Source organism: Ochotona curzoniae, unplaced genomic scaffold (genome assembly GCF_017591425.1).
Source record: "Ochotona curzoniae isolate NIBS_2020 unplaced genomic scaffold, NIBS_Ocur_1.0 contig_3520, whole genome shotgun sequence".
Taxonomy (NCBI): Eukaryota; Metazoa; Chordata; class Mammalia; order Lagomorpha; family Ochotonidae; genus Ochotona; species Ochotona curzoniae.
This window is the reverse complement of record NW_024465894.1, coordinates 14,531,960-14,552,440: the sequence shown is the minus strand read 5'-3', so window position 1 is coordinate 14,552,440 and position 20,481 is coordinate 14,531,960. Positions and strand designations below refer to the sequence as shown.

Here is a 20,481-nt window from a genome sequence, read left to right as displayed (position 1 = left end):
TTGTTCTATTAGTGCAAGTGGAAAGGGCCTTACACCTTTTCATACTCGAGTCATGAAGTAGTCATATGTCCAATGTTCGTAGTTACTGCCAGTTTTCAAACAGGTCATTGTCATCAGCAATATGTGAGAGAATTCCTGTTGCTCCATCTCCTTGTCAGCACTTGAAATTATCTTTTTCATTTGAAGTCAGTTATAGATGTGAAGTTAAAGAACTATGATATGAACTCTCAGATAGCCATGAAAGGGGTGTTTGGGAAGTTCAGAGGGAGAGATTGTATCCTGTGTGTGTCTGTGGAGGGGTGTGGTGCCCAGTGAAATTTATGGAATATGTGTGTTGGGTGGGTCTTTTCGGTGACCATATGTTGTCCAGGACCAATTTCTGATCTCATTTCTCTGGCTGTGCTTATAAACAATGGAATGCCAATAGTTCTGTGTCTATGCTGTATTTCCCAGATCCCCAGAATCAACCCCTGGATGATACGCTTTCTACCCTACCTCTCCTTGTCCTGCCACAGAAAGGCTGCAGAGAAAGAGGACATGCTGTGCACCGGCACAACTTGATGAGAGATACAATAGTGTCCGTGTATGTGCTAATGAGCAGAGAAGGAAGGGTGTTCTTTGGTGATGTTTGGTGGAACAGGTGGAAAAGGTCATCACAGTTGTAAAGCCAGTTTGTGTTTAAACCACATATAAGCTGAGAACGACCTCTTTGCCTATAATGACATCATTTTAGGGAAAAAAAATAATTCAACAAACATTCATGCTTGAAGAATGTTGAAAGTTTGTCTGCTATTAGAATGGGCGGGGAGTAAGAGGGACACCAAAACAAAGAGAGCCTGCCTGTTCTCTCAAAGCTCCTCCATTGCTTGTGTTTCTGCTCAGGGAAAAATTGCCATTTCTTTGTCAGCTTTTATCCTGCGGGTGGACCCTAGCTGGGTGTTTGTTTTCTGTAGTTTTGCCAAATCACTTTGAAGGCTGGTATGAGCATTGATCATGTCCTGGAGCCTTTCCTCTTTGTTCTGTCAGCAAATATTAGAAAATGTACCTTACATTATCTAGTTGGGAATAAAGAGGTTGCCCTGCCTGCTCCCAGAGAGCAGCACTTTTATGTTTCATGGTCGTCACTCCTGATCCCGTGGCAGGCCCTGGGGTGTTTGTCAGCGGAGACAGAAGTAGAGCAGTGCGGGACCTGAACCGATGCTCCTATGGGATGCTCGTGTTGCAGGCTGCAGCTTAGCTGTGCCACGGTGCCAGTCCCAAGAGAATCTCACCCCCTAAGTCAGAGGCTGCAGATTGGCATATCTGGTTGGGTTGTCTGGTTTGTGCATTTATTTTGTTGGGTGTGCAGTATCTCCTATTTTGGAACCCAGCCTGGGGAGATCAGAACTGTCTCAGGGGCGACAACCCCAGTATGTGTGCAATGAAGGTGCCTGGAAGACAAAGGATCATGAGCAGTTTGCTTCATCTCAGGAGTAGGATAAGCCCCAGCTGTTGTGTGGAAGCTTCACTCTAAGTTCCCTGCCAGGCCTCCCCGCGTTATGATTCCTTGGATATTGGCTCGGTCTGGCTTTTTGGGAACTCTGAGGCAAGAAGCCATAGAGCTGTGATCTGAGGGCAAGTCCTTTGGAGTAGCTGCCCATTTGGTGGAATTCTTTATGCTATATTCTTCATGTCTCTCCATTTTACTTCCTTTTTATTTTTTAAACCCTTTCCCATATTGATCTTAGAGTTTTTAAAACAATTTTTTTGAGAGAGATGATCAGACAGAGTGCTGTTCTATGTTTACACTCCAAATGTTCAGGAGCTGGAAACAGTCCAGCTCTCCGTGTGGGTGGCGGGAACCCGCTGCTTGGGCGATCACCTGCTGCCTCCCAAGGTATGCACTAACGGCAAGCTGGAATAGTACCAGACTGGGGATTCAAACCTAGACACCTTGATACAGGATACTAGTGTCTCACTGGCAGCTTAACCACTGCGCCACTCTAGTACTTTATTATTGGCAGAGCATTTTTGTTCTGAAGTTTATTAAAGTTCATGCCAATTGCCTACTTGACTCTAGCCAACTCAGCTGCAATAGTAAAGGGACTTCACCCAGCTATGATGCTGGTCATTCTGCTAGAATTAACTGTATTACCTTCACTTTATTAGGAAGCTGTGCCTGTTTTACTACTGTGTCTATCTCCTGGCCTGTCTTAAGACTTCACAAGGACAACAAACTAGTAAATGTTTAATGGGCCTTGTCTTTGTCAGATTGACTTTTTTTTTTTGCAGCTCCTAATATTTGCAAGCTGTGGGAAAGTGCTTTCATCTTTAGCTAAAGAAATAACATCTAATTAAAAGCAAAACTTTTAGACTTATAAATTAAGACCTGCTATGCTCCCTTCCCCTCAGACCAACTGCAGTAAGCAACAATTCCTGTGGGTTGAAAGTAGATGGATTTCTAAGTCTGATACTTTTCTCAGTGCCTGCCTGCTTCGACTTCCTGTAATTACTCTGACATGGTCATCTCGTGTGTGGAGCACCATGGTAATTTCCATGACAACTGATTGTTATTTCCCAGAGAATAAGAAGAAGCTATATGTGCTAGGAACTCAAAAAGGATATTGGTATCAAATTGTTGTGATGCTAGTAAAGTCTTGAGCAAAAAGGACTTTTCAGAATCAATTGGCTAATTAAGCCTTTTCCTTTGTAGATGGGAAAAGAGGTCCAGAGAGGGCAAGCAACTTGCCTAAGGAGTTGGTGGATTGTGCAATAAACTCAACATCCTCAGTGTCTGTTGCCTCCCATTGTGTCTGCTGGGCTGTATGTGTTTCATGAAGTCAAGAATCACATCTGTTTTGTTGATGAATGTTTTCCAGTGCTTGCCATAGGAGTTAAGTGGTTTTTGAGTGAATTAATAAAGTTAGCGCTTCTCAAACTGGGACAAATTGCTGCATGTGGGATGATATGAGACTGGAAAAAACTTGTCTCTGAAGTGTCAGCATACTCAGATTTGGGCTGGGTGTTTCACCTAGAGATTAAGTCATTGGTTGGGACACCCACCCTCCATATTGGGGTGCTGGGTTTGAGTCCTGGCCCTACCTGGGTTCTAGATTCCCATTAGTGATCACTGTGGGAAGCCACAGGTGGTAACAGGTAACTGGGTCCCTGTCAGTCCTGTAGGAGATCTGGATTGAGATCCTGGCTCCTAGTTTATTAACCTGGCTCAGCCCTAACTGTGGTGGGGATTTCCATCAGTCTCTTAAAAAAGAAGTTAAATTGTATACTAAGATTGGTGGGGTTGGGGCAGGGCTGGATTAGTTAAGTATTATAATTGGTGAATCACAATCACATGATAGAGCAGATAAAAAGTTAGTATGAATTTTTGAGATGAGAATGCATCAAATAAATTATGAGAATATAACTGACTGACTGACCTCTACCCCAAAGAGGCTAGTGTTGCCAAATCCCTGACATTTTATAAAGAGGAGTTAGAAATACATTATTACATGTCTGGGCAGGAACTGGATTTTAGATGGAGCCAGATTGTTGGGTCAGGGTTGGTTCTCTCTTTTTGGAGCCTGGTTTCTTGGCTTTAGCTCAGCGTGGAAAGTATGAAGGTACTTGGTAGGACAGGTTTCCACGCTGAACATTGTCCTATGATCTTCCAGGACAGCTCAGTGTTTCTCATTTTGTTCCCTTGTTTTGCAGATGAAATTAAGGTCCAGAGCAGTGGGCACTTGCCTCTAGGACCCTGAGCAGTCGCAGGTCCCAGGCAGGCCCATTTCCAACACTAGGCCTTGTGTTGATGTTTCTGCTTTACATACTGTTAGGACATGGGCCCTGGTGGAGCTGATGGCTGGCGGACTTGGCTCAGTAGGCTTTCTGGTGAAATCCTGTCATCCCGGGAAGAGGAGGGATTGAGGGAGCATTTGGGAAGGTGCCAGACTCTTCTTGGTACAGAGTATTTCTATCACTGGCCATAGCATGAGAGTGACCTTATTTATTTTTCTTTTTAAAAAATTATTTGGATTTGAAAGACATTTACGAAGAGGAGACAGAGATGATCCATCCTCTGCTTCACTCCCCAAATGGTTGCAATGGCCCAAGCTGAACTGATCTGAAACCAGGAACCAGGAGCCGCCTCTAGGTCTCCCGTGTGTGTGCAAGGTCCCAAGGAGCTGGACCATCCTTTGTTGCTTTCCCAGGCCATAAGCAGTGAGCTGCATGGGAATTGGAGCAGCCAGGGCATGAACTGGCACCCATATGGGATGCTGGTACTTGAAGGTGGAGAATTAGCTTGTTGAGCCACAGTGCTGGCCATTTTCCTTTTATACCTAGAAAAACATAGAGGCTAGCTCAGCAATAGGGAGCCTCAGTTACTGAGACAGATTAATTTTTCTGACTCTTTTGTTCTATTTTGTTCCCTTTGCCTCCCTCCTTTTGATTTTCATTCTTTTGAGAGGCAGACATGTGCTTTTTCATTTTCCAAATGCTTACAATGGCTCGGGCTGGGTCAAAGTCAGGAACTCGGTCCAGGTCATCTCCTAAATAGATGGCAGGAACCCAGTTACTTGAGCTATCACAGGGCCAGAGTCTGCATTCACAGGAAGTTGGAATGGGGAGACAAGACTTGAATCCCAGGCACTGTGATATAGAAAAAGGGTGTCCTAATTGGTGACTTAGACATCAGGTTAAATGCCCACCCTCCCGCGTTCCTTTCTGACCCTACCACCTTACATTTCTGCATGGCCCTTTTGCTGCTGTATCCTTTTTTTTACCTCCCTTCACAATTGTCCTTCTGCTTGTGAAATGTTGGTAAGATCACTGCAGTAGGCAGAGCCTGGAATTCAACAGGATTTCCCTACTTTAAAGATTAAATCTTTAAACTGCCCCTCTTGTCTAGTATCACCATAAGTTGTAAAGGGTAGAATCTGAAGTCTGGTGTTTTGTCAGTAACAATATATTTAACATTCATTGTGCCCCTGTGCTTCATCTCAATAGAAGGGTCCTTGCATGGCTAATTTATCATGATTTTATTTTCATTTTTTCCTCTAAGTAGAAAACCCTTTCACCTCCCTGCTGCCTCTGTTTGACAGGCTTCTATTTATCTTTTTTTTTTTAAATAATGATTATTTTAATTTGAAAGACAGTTAACACAGAGAGAAGGAGATGGAGAGAGAGATCTTCCTATCTACTGGTTTACTCCCCGATGGCTGCAATAGCTGGAGCTGGTCTTGTCTGAAGCCAGGAGCCTGGAGCTTTGAACTTCATCTGACTCTTCCGTGAGGGTGCCGTCCTCTGCTGCTTTCCCAGACAAATTAGTAGGGAGCTGCCTGGGAAGTGGAGCATCTGGGTTTTGAACCCAGCACTCCTATGGGATGCTGGTGCTTTAGGTGGAGGCTTGACCTCCTACACCATGGTACTGCCTCTCATTTGTGTCTTTTTATACTACTTCTGGTGCCACCTGTTTAGTGACACTTCCCTCAATTGCTACCTAAGCAGATTTAATCCCCATCCTTTGTACAATTGGCTTCTGCTTCTGTAGTTACACTGTAGTACTATGTCAGGCCCAGTGCAATGGCTCAATGGCTAAATTCTCACCTTGCAAGTGCCAGGATCCCATATGGGTATCAGTTTGTATCCCTGCTGCTTTACTTCCCATCCAGCTCCCTGCTTCTGGCTTGGGAAAAAAGGAGGATGGTCCAAAGCCTTGGGACCCTGCACCCATATGGGAGACTCAGTTGAAGCTCCTGGCTTCTGATTGGCTGAGCTCCGGCTTTGCAGCCATTTGGGGAGTGAACCAGTGGATGCAAGATCTTTCTCTCCTTCTCTACATAAATCTGACCTGCTTTTCCACTAAAAATAAATACATACATAAATAAATCTATTGTATATGTCGCACTCATCCTCTGTTCAGGGTACAGTGTACTGTTTACTTCTGTTTTTCTTTGTGTCTCTGTAATAAATCTGGCAGAATAATGCTTGCAGAATGAATGACAGAATTAGGTATTCCAATAGCCTCCGTCTGAAGTTGAACGCAGAGTGCTGCAGGTGAAATGATGACTGCATTCTTGAGAGTTTGCAGGAGTTCTTGAGAGAGAACTTCTCTCTGGAAGAAGTCTTGGAAGCTTCTAGAGGCTGGTGGAATTTGAATGTGTCCTTGAAGATTCAGAATTGGTTCAAGTTTGACAGAAATGTTGGAAAGAACATTGGCCCATGGAGGGAATGTTTTCAGTGAAAGTAACAAGGAAGTACAAAGGTCAGGCCCTACCTGCTGGTTCCTCCCTCATCCCGGAATTCCTGTGGGAGTGTGCATGCAGTCTGGGCTAGCTTTTCTTTTTCTACCCCTTTTCTACCTGTTCCACCTCTTCCTTCCGTCTCTTCTCCTTTCCTTCTGTTATCCTCTTGCCTTTTTATATGTGGTTTCTTCTCAATGGTTTCCCTTCCTGATCTGAAAAAACAGCAACAAAAACACTGCCTTTGCTTTCCTGCATGCTTTCTTGCCCTCTTCCCAGGTAACAGGCATTCCAGGTTTTAGGGTGGAGATGTGAATCAGCTGTACAATATTTAACTCCAAATAACACTTGTGAAGCTGAGAAGTAATCGTGGCATAATTGCTTCTCATCTGTGTCTTGGGTTTTATTGGCATTGACTTTTTTTTAACCTCCTACAATGCTGAGGGTGTCATTATCATTTTATTTTTCGGTGGTTGTCAGAATGTCAGTTTTAATGAGAAATTTCTGCAGTCAGGCCTACCCTTGAGTGGTAAGAGCCTTCAGGCAAACCCAAGGCTGGATGAGTCATCCAGGCTCTTGGATGTGTTTTCTCATGCAAACAGGTGTGTGGGCCACACATACACACACCTCTTCTCTTACAGGACTTCCGGCACATGCGCAGATGCACAACTGTGTCATTTTTCTTCTCTTTCAGACCTGGAGGTGTGATCTCCGATAAGCTTTCAAGTCTTTTTCTCTCCTCTTATATGTCTGTATTTACTCTCTTACATGCTCAGTTGTGATGTTTTCTACCCAAATACCTGGCGTTGTGTGTACACATAGATTTGAACAAGCCTGTCGGACAGACTGCCTATACTTTATACTCCCTTACATATATACATAAATCCTCCGTCCACAAATACCTGTGCTTCCACTGGCATCTCTGCCCAAACGATCAGATCCCACACACTCAGTGGCACTTACATACTCCTCCACACCTGTGAAGTACTTTATCCGTCTGTGGACATGGGATGATGGCTGAATAGTGAAATACTCACCTTATACGCACTGAGATCCCATGTGAGTGCTGATTTGTATCCCGAATGCTCCATTTCTCTTCTAGTTCCCTGCTTGTGTCCTGAGAAAGCAGCAGAAGATGGTCCAAAGCCTTGGGACCCTGCACCTTCGTGGGAGACCCAGAAGAAGCTCCTGGCTTCGGATCAACTCAGCTCTGACCATTGTGGCCACTTGGGGAATGAACTAGCAGATGGAAGATACTTCTGTCTTTCCTTCTCTCTGTAAATCTGCCTTTCCAATAAACTAGATAAATTTTTTTTTCCTTTAAAAGATGCCATCTGCAGAGCCAGCATTTTGTATCAATGCATGTTTGAGTCCCAGCTGCTCCACTCCAGCCTAGCTCTGCTAAAGTGCTTAGGAAGGCAGTGCAGGTTGGCTGAAGTTCTTGGGCCTTTGTATGACATGGAGACTCCTGGAAAGAAGTTCCTGGCACCTGGCTTCAGATGGCCCACCTTTCTGATGATGTCATTTGGGGAGTGAACCAGTGGGTGAAAGATCCCTCTCTGTTTCTGTCTCTAGTCATTTCTCTTTCTTCCCTTCCTCTTTAAACTCTGCATTTCAACTAAATAAATAACTCCTAAACTAAAAAAGTTCCCCCTTCCCTTGGGTTGGTAGCCTAGTGGCTAAAGTGCTCACCTTGCATATACCAGGATGGGTATACCGTATGGGTGAAGGTTCTAATCCCGGCAGTTCCACTTTCCATCCAGCTCCCTGTTTGTGGCCTGGGAAAACAGTTGAGGACGGCCCAAAGCCTTGGGACCCTGCTCACACATGGGAGACCTGGAAGAGGCTCTGGGCTCCTGGCTTTGGATGGCTCAGCTCCGGCCATTATGACCACTTGGGGAGCGAATCAATGGATGGAAGATCTTCCTCTCTATCTCCTTTCCTCTCTGTATAGCTGCCTTTCCAATAAAATTTAAATAAATCTTAAAAAAAAATTAGTAGACTTAGGAAGTCTGAACCCTTTAGGACAGATTCTTTGTGGTCAGACTCCTAGAATAGCCCTCTTATGGTGGGGTGGGAGAATGTTGGATCAAACAATGATCGGTTGCTTCTAATTGGCATTGTTGTGACCCAGGGTAAATTTCAACCTTGATGCAAACTGGATCCCATGATTTCAGTATTTGTCTCTTGGGAGGATGATCAAACACAGTAAATTAAAACCAAATTGCTTCTTGGGCTTTTGGCTAAAATCAAGTATAAAATAAAACCAGAGTCACTGGATATGTTCCAAATCAGAATCTTGGGTGAGTTCTGGAAACTGGAATTTTTTTAAAAGATGATTTTTTTTTTTTAAATTGCAAAGTCAGATATAAAGAGAGGAGGAAGGACAGAGAGAAAGATCTTCATCTGATGATTCATTCCCCAAGTGACTGCAATGGCTGGTGCTGCGCCAATTCAAAGCCAGGAGCCAGGAGCTTTTCCAAGTTTCCCACATGGGTGCAGGGTCCTAAGGCTTTGGACTGTCCTGGCCTGCTTTCCCAGGCTACAATCAGGGAGCTGGAAGGGATGCGAGGCTGCCAGGATTAGAACCAGAGCCTATATGGGATCCCGTAGCATTCTAGGCGAGGACTTTAGCTACTAGGCCACAATGCCAAGCCCTGGAAACTGGAATTTTGAACAAGTTCCTTGAGGTTTTGTGCTGTGTAGTCAGATTGAAAAATACTTATGTATTTATAGAAGAAAGCTAGAATTTTAAAACAATGTGTTATCTTGCTGCACCATCTTAGACAAGTATCTTTATTATTGTTAGTTTTTTCATATTGGAAAGGTAGATTTACGGATAGACAGAGCAGGATCCTCCATTTACTGCTCCATCTGCTGGTTTACTCACCAAATAGCTGCGGCAACTAGAGCTGTGCTGGTATGAAGCCAGGAGCTAGGAGCCTCCTCCAAATCTCTCATGTGGGTACAGAGTCCCAATGCATTGTGGGCTGCTTTCTTAGGCCATAAGCAGGGAGCTGGACCAGAAGTGGAGCAGCTGAGACATGAACTGGCCACACCTGTAAAGGATGTGGGCGCTGGCAGGCAGAAGATTAGTGGATTGAGCCATCACACCAACCCTGAACAGTATCTTCTGAACCTCAACTTTCTCAATTGTAATGTAACAACAACTGTGCTTATTAAGAAGCTTTTGGATTCTAAAATGTCCTGTTATTTTTTTAATTTTTTTATTATCTTTAAATTTTAAGATTGCTTTATTTTATTCAAATTTTTGTATTTGAAAGGCAAAGTGACAGAGGTCCATCTTGTATCTTTTGGTTCACTCCCCAAATGCCTGCATTGAGCAGCATTGGGCCAACCCAAAGCCCAGAGCCTGAAACTCCATCTGGGTGTCTGGGGCCCAGTCAGTTGGACCATGTTGCACGTTCACAGATCTGTTAGCAGGGACCTGGATGAGAAGCAGAGCATCTGGGACTGAAACCAGTGTTCCACTATTGTAGTGCTTGTGTCTGATGGCTGCCCAGGGCATTGTGGAACAGGAGGAGGGGCCACAGGAGCCAGTTACATCACCTACCTGGCAGAATTCCAGTTGACCAATGGCACACCTGAATGGACATTCCTTGCATAGTTGGGGCACAGACAGCCCCTTTGCCTTCCCACGTGTCTAGAGGAGTATAAAACTCCTCCACATGTACCTCAGACGCCCTTTTCGCTTCCCTCTTCCTTCTCTGTGCAAAGGGGGCCCAGGAGCGGATTTTCCAATAAAGCTTCCATCTCAACTATGAACAACTTGCTGATATTATTCCACCAGCAGGCGGGCGGTCAGTGGCCATCATCTAACAGTGTCATAAATGGTGGTTTAAACCACTGATTTAAGAAGCTATCCCCTATTTATTCTTTTGTGTTTGCTTTTTTTTTTCTTTTTGTTTAAGACTTAATTTACAGCTAGAGAAGGAAAGCTAAATCTTCATCTGCCTGTTCACTTCCCAAATGGCCACAGTGACAAGAGTTGGGCTGATCTGAAACCAAATGTCTGAAGCTTCTTCCTATTCTCCCATGGTATCCACATTGGATTCTGGGTCCCAACACTTGGGCTATTTTCCACTGCTTTCCCAATCACGTTAGTAGGGAGCTGGATCAAAAGTAAGGCAGCAGGAACTTCACTGGTGCTCATGTGGGAGGCTTAGTCTGCTACTCATGGTGTCAGCCCCCCTCCTGTGTGGTATTTTTTATGAGAAATTTGGGTTCTTTTTCTGTCTGCTGGGACGTTTGGCCAGAGCCCAACAGATGTAACCTACGCCTGCACTTCTGTCAGCTGCAGCAGCAACAAAGAAGTGGATCAGTGGGACCTCTGGAGCCTTGGAGGTGTTGGAGGACTGCTGCTAGCTTGGGAGAATTTGATTACCATGAAATGGATCTGGTTACGCTTGTCAACAGGTCTTCTGGTGTAGTCCTTCTCCCTGGGACCATCGAGCAGGGTTGCCCTGAGCAAATGGCGGGATGGTTAACTTGTTTCTTCAACCTTTATAAGCTCACACATGATATGATGTTAGCTAGGCACACGGCGGGGGGGGTGGGGAATCACTAATACATTCTAAGGGTTAAATGCTGGGTCCCAACACTTTGTGTGTTTGTTTATTCTAATGACTTCTAAAATAGTTGGAAACTGAAGCTGAGAAAAGTCCCAGGGAAGTAACTTTGTGTGTTCTCTATTGTACTACACTCTACAACATTTACAACACCAGTTCCAAGCTGCCAAATTGTGTTCTACCAGTCTTCCTTTTTGCCTCTTAACATACTTAACTGGGGTTCAGGCCCTTTCCCTGGAGCCTTTCAGAAACTGGAGATTTTCTTTAAGACTGGTAGTGAGGTGAATGGGGGTTAGGAGCTGGGAAGAGATGCTCTATTTGCTTTTGCTTTCTCATTTTTCCACAGTCCTTAAGGAATGAACAGGCTCTAATGGGAGAGATCAATCATCATTTGGGATCAGTGGGAGGGCTTTTCTTCTGCATGGAGTGCAGACTCAGGTTTCAGAACTGGCTTTATGCGCAGAGGGGGAAGGGATTCATGATTGGGTAGTGCTCGGAGTACCTGAGGGCCTAAAATGTTTAGCAGCCATTCAGCAAATGTTTGGTGAGTGTCTCTGCCCTGTGTCAACTCTTGCTAGTACAAAGAAAGGATTCCTGGCTGACTTCCAGGTTATAGATAAGGATGTGAACAATAGTATAACATGTGTGCTGTAATAAGAGGACTCTGGATTACAGAGACATGAAAGTTGGGCTTCCCTGGGGGTGTAACTTTGTGGTTTGAAGAAAAAGAGGCAAGGAAGCTAGCTGCTCAGAGCCGGGGACCTAGCACAAACAGAAACATAAAGCTACTTTCAGGAACTCTTGAAAAAAAGTAGCCGTGTTGGCAGTCTGTACCATGTAGCAACTTGGATGGACTCTGCAGCACTAGCCCTTTGCTGGCTTAAGGGCTGAAGCAGCAGCTTTTGGATGGTGGTCCTGGGGAGCAGCAGGTGCTGACTGAAACTTACTTCCGGAGCCCCAGGGGAGAAGGGAGGAAAGCTGAAGGGCTTTTAGCCTTTGTCCTCTGGGTGCGGGTCAAGTGGCTCGGCTTTCCTGGTGGCAAAATCCTGTTTGCTACATGCAGTCTGCCCCTCCTTCCTGTTTTTTTTTTTTTTTTAAAGAAATTAATGGGATCTGTTCAGAATACCCCTGAAATGAAATTACATTTTTAACTCTAATTACCCTAATTAAAACTTGACAGCCATAATTCTGGAATGGCAGATATGCAAAGTACCTTGTGCCTGTGACAAGCTCACCCAGATGGAATGTAGTTCCGTTCTGGGTTTGGGGAAAGATTCTTTTGTGTGTTCGTTTTGTTTTCTTCATAGGCATTTATAGTCTCTGGCCCTCCAGATTTTCCAAGTGAAAGTAAGCAGTACTTTGGGGCTGCAGGCTTTTCCAAGATTCCAATCTCTGTAGAGGTTCCTTTGTATTTCAACATGGTATTCCTGATGACTCTTAATACATACCTTTGAGTTTCTCATCAGTTGGGTTCAGGCTCTGATGTTTTCTGTCACTGACAACCCTGCTTTGGGGAACCAAGCATTTGTGGTTATTAAAACATTGCTGGTCAAGGGCTAAATCTGGATGTGAGGCCAGTTTAGACCTGATGTTAAGGATATGATTGGAGGTCAGAAGCAAGGAGGAATGGCAAGGAAAAAAAAAAAAAGCCAAATACATGATCGGCTGGAGTAGCTGGGTGAGAGCAGGCCCTTGAAGCATACGAAAGCATCTGATGGTGGGCGTTATCTCATGGTTTCTGCTGGACTCAAAGGTCCAGTATTTTCACCTACTCACCCCAGAAGTCCGCTCAGTCACTAGACATGTAGATTGTTGGAATAGATATGAGCAGACTGGCCTGTGCTCTGAATCCAACCACTGTCCCTCTGGAGTTTGACTGGAACACAGCCGTACTTTATTATTGGTGATTGCTTCTCTACTGGAGTGGCAGAGTTGAATAGTGCAGAGATAACCATGGCCCACAAAACCTAAAATACCGACTCACTGACCCTGTACAAAAGTTAGCTGACCTCTGAACGAGAAGGTTCTAAGATGGATTGGAGGTGTCAAGTGAGACTTCAGAAGTGACAACGTGATTTAGTGAAGAACAGCTGTCTTACCCATCTCTCAGAACTTTGTAAAGGTCAAATTTATTGGAAACCATCATGGTCATTGAAAGTTATTTGATTTGTAGGCAAGTCTTGATTTGCTTTTATTATCTGTGTGCCCTTGGGCCAGTTAACTTCCCAGTTGAGGTGAATAGGATGAGTAAAACAGAAGACAAAGCCATGTGATTCTGGGACACAGCTCTTTCCCTGCGCTTTGTATGTGTGAGGGCCCTCTAGTGGAAGAGTTGGATCAGCTTGATGAGGAGGATGAGTGAGCAATGGTTTTGTTTTTGTTTTGCTTAATTTATTTTATTTGAAAAACAGTGAGGTGAATGAGAGAGGACTGCTGGCTCACTCCCCACGTGCGTGAGACAGCTGGGGCTGGGCTGGACTGAAGTCTGGAGGCCGAGTTCCATCCAAGTGCTTGGGGCACCAACCTGCTGCCTCCCAGGATCTACAGGAGCAGAAAGCTGGAATCAGGAGCCGTAGCTAGGAGTTAAATTCAGGTACCCCAGTAGAGGATGTGGATGTCTAACCAGCATCTTAATTGCTAGACCAGATAGGGACTGTGAAAGTGCTTTTTAACTGGGAACAGAGTAGGTATCTCACTTGGTATTTTTATTGATAGGGTTCTAGGAATTGGCAGTGGATGTGTTTATACCAGAGTATGACTGTGGAAGCTGAAGGAGGTGTGGTATTGCTGGGGGTGGTGGAGGATGGGAAGGGCAGGGCGGGGAGAGGAGGTGACAATCTAGTTTAATAGAGTTTGCAAAATATTCCTTAAACCCAGATAGCGTTCTAGAAGGGCCTTGATGTCTTAAGCAGATGACAAAGCCAGATGCTGTTACATAGGCCTGGGCCCCATTTGTACAGGAGAGCTTTGGGATTTGTGCTCTGTAGAAGGTGAGGCCTACTCTGTACTGACCAGATCCTAGGGTGCCGTGAAAGCCCCACGGTGTGGTACAGGAACGGGAGTTGCTGGGCCTTATGAATAAAGGATGGGATTAGGGCTATGACTGTTTTAAATCATTCCTGCCTAGCGTGAGAATTAGTTTTGAGAGCTGCATTTGAATTTCTCGATCCTTCCCGAAATGTAGAATAGGCTAGACAAAACCTTAGACTTTGAAGACTAACAGGAGCCAGTCTTAGGTTGACTCCACAGTTCACCATTGTATCTAGTGTTTTAGATGAATCTCAACTAAAATCCACGGGTTGTTCTTTTCACCCAATCAAATTAAAATCACATGTGATGTTGATATTGAGGTAAAGTTGGCATTGTGTTTCAGGTTCTTTTGCCCAAGAACTGTGTTCTTGAGCTGAGTCTACATCCACAGAAAGCTGTTTTTCTTTTTGTTTCTCTCTAAATGAAAATTTAAAACTAGGGGCCCGGCACTATGGCTCAATTGGCTAATTCTCCTCTTAGAAGTGCCAGTATCCTACATGAGTGTCAGTTCATGTCCCAACTGCTCCATTTCCATCTTGTGGCCTAGGAAGGTAGTAGAGGATGGCCCAAAGCTTTGGGACCTACACTTGCATGGGAGACCTGGAAGAAGCTTCTGGCTCTGGATCAGATCAGCTCAGTTCTGGCCTTTGCAATCATTTGGGGAGGGAACCAGCACATGGAAGATCTTTCTCCTTTGTAAATCTGCCTTTCCAATAGAAATAAATAAGTATTTTTTAAATGTATATTTAAAGCCGGGAGCCAGGAGCTTTTTCCTGGTCTCCCACCTGGCAGAGGCGCGCAAAGATGGGGGTCATCCTCTGCTGCTTTACCAGGTGCATTAACAGGGAGCTGAGTTGCAAATGGAGCAGCGGGGGCTCAGACCAGCACCCACATAGACAGTATCTGTTTTGTTTTTAAAGATTTATTTATTTTTACTACAAAGTCAGATATACAGAGAGGAGGAGAGACGGAGAGGAAGATCTTCCGTCCGATGATTCACTCCCCAAGTGGTCACAATGGCTGGAGCTGCGCTGATCCGAAGCCAGGATCCAGGAACTTCTTCCAGGTCTCCCACAGGGGTGCAGGGTCCCAAAGCTTTGGGCCATTGTCAGCTGCTTTCCCAGGCCACAAGCAGGGAGCTGGAAGGGAAGTGGAGCCCCACCATGTTCTTTTAAAAGAAAGAAAGAAAGAAAGGAGGGAGGGAGGGAGGGAGTTCAAAGAACTGGTTTGTGAACTTACAAGTTGCAATTTCTGCCTCTGCATTGAGGATACCTCCAATTCTGTACTGTGGGAGCTCTGGATGATGTTGGAAATGCTGAGCTGGGAGTAAGGAAACTGATTCTGGCCCTGCCACTGATGTGTGTCTTCATTTTGTAGATTCTACTGCCTGCTCTGGAGCTCCATTTCTGTAAAACGGTAAGGCTCTTTCTAGTTCTGGTCTCACTAGAGTCGGAAAGTCATCTTCCATAGAGTCTCTGCTTGGCTTAAGCGTTTTGTTTACCCTTTCTAAAGCCTTAGATTCTCACTTGCAGTTTGGATGGGGGAGGGGAACCATGCAACTGTCTCATTAGCATGGAGAAAAGAAAACAGTAATTACTTGTGCCTCCCTTGATAATTCCTGCTGGGTTCTAAGGAAAGAGGAGGGGAAGATTGGAGATGGCTTCAGCTGAGAAAGGAGGAATACCGTTAGCTGCCCAAAAAATGCAGATGCAAGAATTGTTGTCTTGTGTGTGTGTGGTATTCTGTGGACCCTCCTCCAGGCGTGACATACATTGTGTTATCATATACATGGACATGGATTAGGCTCCCGTCCTGTCCTGTTCTGTCCTGTTTGTAAACAGCTGCTCTCCAAGGCTACCTTCTGAGATGTGCTGGTCTTTTTTAAGGAACAGGAGAAAGTTTTACTAAGCCGTTTTGTGACTTGATTGCCTTTTTATTGCTATGGGGTCATCTTTTTAACCCCTACAGCAAAATATCCACTTGGTTTATTACTGTAGTCATAAGAGACAAGATCACTTATCCTTGTGAGTGGGAAAAATCTGATGGGATTACAAGACCAAGGTGTTTGGTGCGGGCCAGGAAAAGGAGGGCCTCACTGTAAGATCATGGCCGAGAGGTCAGGGACAGCCGGATTGAGCTAGTAAATCTGTTGGCAGGCGTGTGCTGTGTGTTACTGCATGTGGCATTAGAGAGCTGAGTGCTGACTGTAGCAGAAGTGAGTTCTAGTGAAGCCCGCTGGTGAGTCAGTCCTGCCTGGGAGAGCCCCGAGCTGTTATGCTGTTTTATCTCCTGTGGCTCCTGTTTTGGTTGCCACCCCAGAGACCTTACAGAACCCAGATTTATCACCCACAAGGTGTCTCCTTTCAAGCAGCCTTCTTGCGGGCTCTGGAGACTGTTGAGGCTAAAGAGCAGTGACTATAGGGAGACGCTTTTTCTTTTTATGTGTTTTACGCATGTAGGAAATGATTTCTTTTGTCTGAAATCTTTGTTTCTCTTGTCATAGGTTCCTGATTTCCATATTCTTCTACAACGTTGATCTGTTATTTTTCAGATGGAATGCCCCCAAATTTTTTAACCCAAGGGGAGAATCACATCTCTAGACTAACTTGGATCATCTGGGCTGTAGTAAAAGTGCTTCTCGAAATAAAGAATATGTGCACACAGGACACAGTACATACTGTGTCTCGCAAAGGGGGTGTGCCACAGTGCCTGGGCTCCAATGTCCGCTCGCTGACAGCCTGCATCCTGGGAGGTGGTGGCTCCAGTACTTCCTGCCACGCATGTAGAAGTACTTCAGCCTGGCCCACTTCTGGCTTTGGGGCATTTGAAGAGTGCACCATTGGATAGAGCAATTCTGACTATATCAAATAATAATAATTAAAAATTGTCCACATAATTATATTTCCTGTAAGGTGTTTTGATCAAGTGTTTCAATTCAGTGCAGGCACCTCTTCTGACTTCTTGTCTGTTAGCTTAGTAACCTCTCAACCTTCAGGGTGTGACAGCCATTTTGATGGAAGCCCCCCTCTTGGTGTTTATGCTGTTGATTTAACAGCAGGGTGATAGCATCCTGGCAGTGCTTGATACAGTGGACTTGGATCTCAGCTCTGCCCATCTTTGCTCCTGGCATACAAAACCAAGTATAAAACAGGAGAGTGTAGTCCCAATTCTTTTTTTTTTTTTCTTCTCTTTTTAAGGTTTATTTTACATTTATTGGAAAGTCAGATATACAGAGAGAAGGAGAGACAGAGAGGAAGATCTTTCATTTGTTGATTCACTCCCCAAGTGGTCACAATGGCCAGAGCTGCACCGATCTGAAGCCAGAAGCCCAGAGCCTCTTCTGGATCTCCCTTGCAGGTGCAGGGTCCCAAGGCTTTGGGCTGCCGTCAGCTGCTTTCCCAGGCTACGAGCAGGGAGCTGGATGGGAAGCAAGGCTGCCAGGATTAGAACCGGTGCCCATATGGGATCCCAGCATGTTCAAGGCAAGGACTTCAGGCCATTAGGCTACCACTCCGGGCCCCAGAAGGGAGTTTTTAAGGAAATGTAGGAAGTCAAGACAGAGGATAAGGACCTTGCTGAAGCTAATGAGAGCTGGTGGTGAGAGCTGGGATTCAAACACTGGTGTTTCTGATTCTAGAGCCAGAGCTAAGTTGGTCAATTCTGCCTTTCTGCTATTTTCACTGATCAGTGTGTGACTTACAATAGTTCCTAGTTCCTCTCTGCTTGGCACTGTTGGGATTTGTGCCCGTGTAATTTTGGAGCTCTTTCTAGCCTCAGTTGGTGCCCGACAGTCCTGATGGAGGCACACAGTGATGATGTGTCTACCACAGCTCTTCCCTGTTCTTTCACTTAGGACAGATTCCTTTCACTGAAAAGGTTGTACAGCCTACTTACAAAAATGTATTTATTTGAAAGGCGACATGACAACGGGAGGGAGGAAGAGCTCCCATCAGCGGATTCACTGGAGTTTTACAAATGTTCACGATATCTGGTTCCGGGCTGGACCAGGCCGTAGCTAGGAGTATCGGACCATGGCAGGAATCCAAGCACTTTGGGCTACCATGTGCTGCCTGACAGATCCAGCTGGACCTGAAGTGAACTGAGCCTGATCCCAGGCACTCCATGGGGGAAGCCGGAGTCCCAAGCAGCTCGGCTCGCTGCCACACAGCTCTCCCCAGCCCACCGTTTGTTTCCTTCCTCCCTCCTTTCTTCCCTCTCTCCCTCCTTGCTCTCACTCCCTCTCCTTCTCTTCCCCACCTTCCGTCTCTGTCTCTCTTTGCTGGAGGAAATCCTTTGTAGGAGTCCTTTTCTGTAGAGAGAAGGCACCACTGGAAAGGCAGCCCCTGCCATTTTTTAGAGGTCATTCCCTCTCGCCTTCTTTACTGCTTCCTGTTAAGCTAATCATGGATTTAAGCATTTTTTTCTCAGTCTTGCTTGATTCAGAAACAAAGATCCTGGAAGGTGAAGTGATTTATTCAGGGTTATATAGTGAATCAGTGTCAGAGTTGGAACTAGTCTTTAGGTTTTCTGACTTTTTTTAAAAAAGAATTTATTTATTTTTATTGGAAAGGCAGATATATATACAGAAGGAGAAACAGAGAAAGATCTTCCATCCGCTGGTTTACTCCCTAAGTGGCCACAACGGCTGGAGCTGAGCTGATCCAGTCCAGGAGCTTCTTCCAGGTCTCCCACATGAGATCAGGGTCCCAAGTCTTTGGGAGGTGGATGGAAAGTTGAGCAGCTGGCACAAGCTGGTGCCCACATGGGATCCTGGTGCATGCAAGGCAAGGCTTTAACTACTAGGCTATTGCATCAGGCCCATCAGTTTTCTCTGAACCCATTGTTCTTTTGCTTACTTAGTAAGAGATGCTATCGTGTACAGATCAAACCCAGAGAGTGTGGAGTTTGTAGGATCTCGAGAGTTCTAACAGGACCTTGTTAGATACTGTCTCGTGGTCTTAGTTGTCCTTTGCGGGAAGTAGATATAGTCCTACCACGAACTTCAAGGAAGCTGAGAATAAGAATATTCTGAATCCATCCCTGTGTTCCTCCACAGCGCCTCCCTCAGAGCTCTGCATGCAGCAACGCCAGAATCAGGGACTTATTTTTGTTTTTGTATTTTAATTGAGAGGCAAAGAGAAAGAGGGACTGACAGAGAGTATTCCCATCTACTAGTGCATTTCTGCAAAGGGCTGGGCCAGGCCAAAGCTAGGAGCTGGGCATTCCGTGTGAGTCTCCTTGTGAGTCACCCAGTTATGTGAGCCGTCAGCTGCTCCGACAGTGCATTATCAAGAAACGGGAATCAGGAGAAAATCCAGATCGTCTCTCGTTCAAGACAGGAGAATCTTTGCTCTCCCACCCCTCTTTGTCCTAGCAAAGCAGTGGAGGGTGGCCCAAAGCCTTGAGACCCAACACTTGCTTGGGAGACCCAGAAGAAGCTCTCGGCTCCTGACCTTGGATTGGTTCAGCTCCTGCTTTTGCGGGGAGACAAAAAAGAAAAAAAAAGGTTGTCCTAGGGTATATTTTTAGACTGAGTAGATGGACGACTCCTGTATATATTGATTGTTTTTGGGCTGACAGGAAGAGCTGTTAGAGACCTAGTTGAAAGTCGCCTGTCTCACTCATCCTGACTTATTATTATATTGAGTTACACAAAATATGTGTATTGGCAGGAGGAATCTTGCAGCACTCGGAGGCTCAGAATCAGAACAGTTTAGTACTAGGCTTTTGTTATCTGAAGACAATAGGAAGGACTCTGTAGAACACACGAAGAGGCCTTTGCTATGGTGGCGCTACTCACCCATGGTGTAGGCATGTTCAAACAAAGCTACGAGCAAGGGGTGTTTCACGGAAGGTGCAAGAGGCAAGTAAGACCAGGGGAGGGACCACTACAACAATCTGTCCTTAATGATGCTGATGGATTTGAAGGAATGTTACAATAGGACGGGCAAGAGATAATGTGGTTCTGAACCAAGAGGTTGACAGTAGTACTTAATTTTTCTTTGCAAAACTTAAGCATTACTTAAAACAGTATACTTAATAACCTATCTGTTAATAGGACAAAGTTTATTTCTATACTGCCCAATTCTGAGTAAGATCCCTGACAGCTTCTCTCTGTTATAGGTGAGCCCATTTCCCAGAGGCAACTGTTGGAGATTCTGGTAACCCAAAGGAAGAAGTAAACTCAGCCCTGGTGAGTGGGGGCAAATAGACAAACACTGGGCGAGCTTTGACTGGACATTTAGTTTGGATATTATTTTGACTCTTAATACAGATAAATTACAGGTCATTGTAATCCATGTCTAAAAGATTAGCACAGGGAACCTTATAAGACTGCAAAGAGGGTTGAAATTGCTTTTTTGGTAACTGCTACAAGGAGGTCTAGCATCATGGTCAGTGAATAACACCAAGTAGGCTTTTTCTTAGCTTATGCCAGTTGCTGTCTGATCGGGAGTCTCTTGGGGCCTGACGTTTATGCCTGTTCTCCCAAAAGCTTTTTAAACATTTCACAGCCCTCAACTTTAATCTCTACTGTGACTTAAACTCATTGGTTAGCTTGAAGGAAACTTGTACCTTAATCCTGCAAAAATGTGGTCATGAGTGGTGAGGATGGGATGATGGAGTAAGGCTGTGTGAATGGGGAA

The 20,481-nt window shown here is 45.1% G+C and overlaps 1 protein-coding gene across 2 annotated transcripts in view; it reads left to right on the top strand.

Annotated features, from left to right (window-relative positions):
• Nucleotides 1-696: 696 nt before the first annotated feature.
• RALY (RALY heterogeneous nuclear ribonucleoprotein) overlaps nt 697-20,481 on the top strand; it is a 53,481-nt gene continuing 33,696 nt past the window's right edge. Inside the window, exons 1-2 of one of the 2 annotated variants that reach the window (XM_040981620.1) lie at nt 697-2,526; nt 15,215-15,253. In XM_040981620.1, the coding sequence (XP_040837554.1) occupies nt 2,374-2,526; nt 15,215-15,253 (192 nt within the window). In that variant the 5' untranslated portion in view covers nt 697-2,373. The remainder of the gene's footprint in view (nt 2,527-15,214; nt 15,254-20,481) is intronic. The other variant, XM_040981619.1, reaches the window with a different exon arrangement.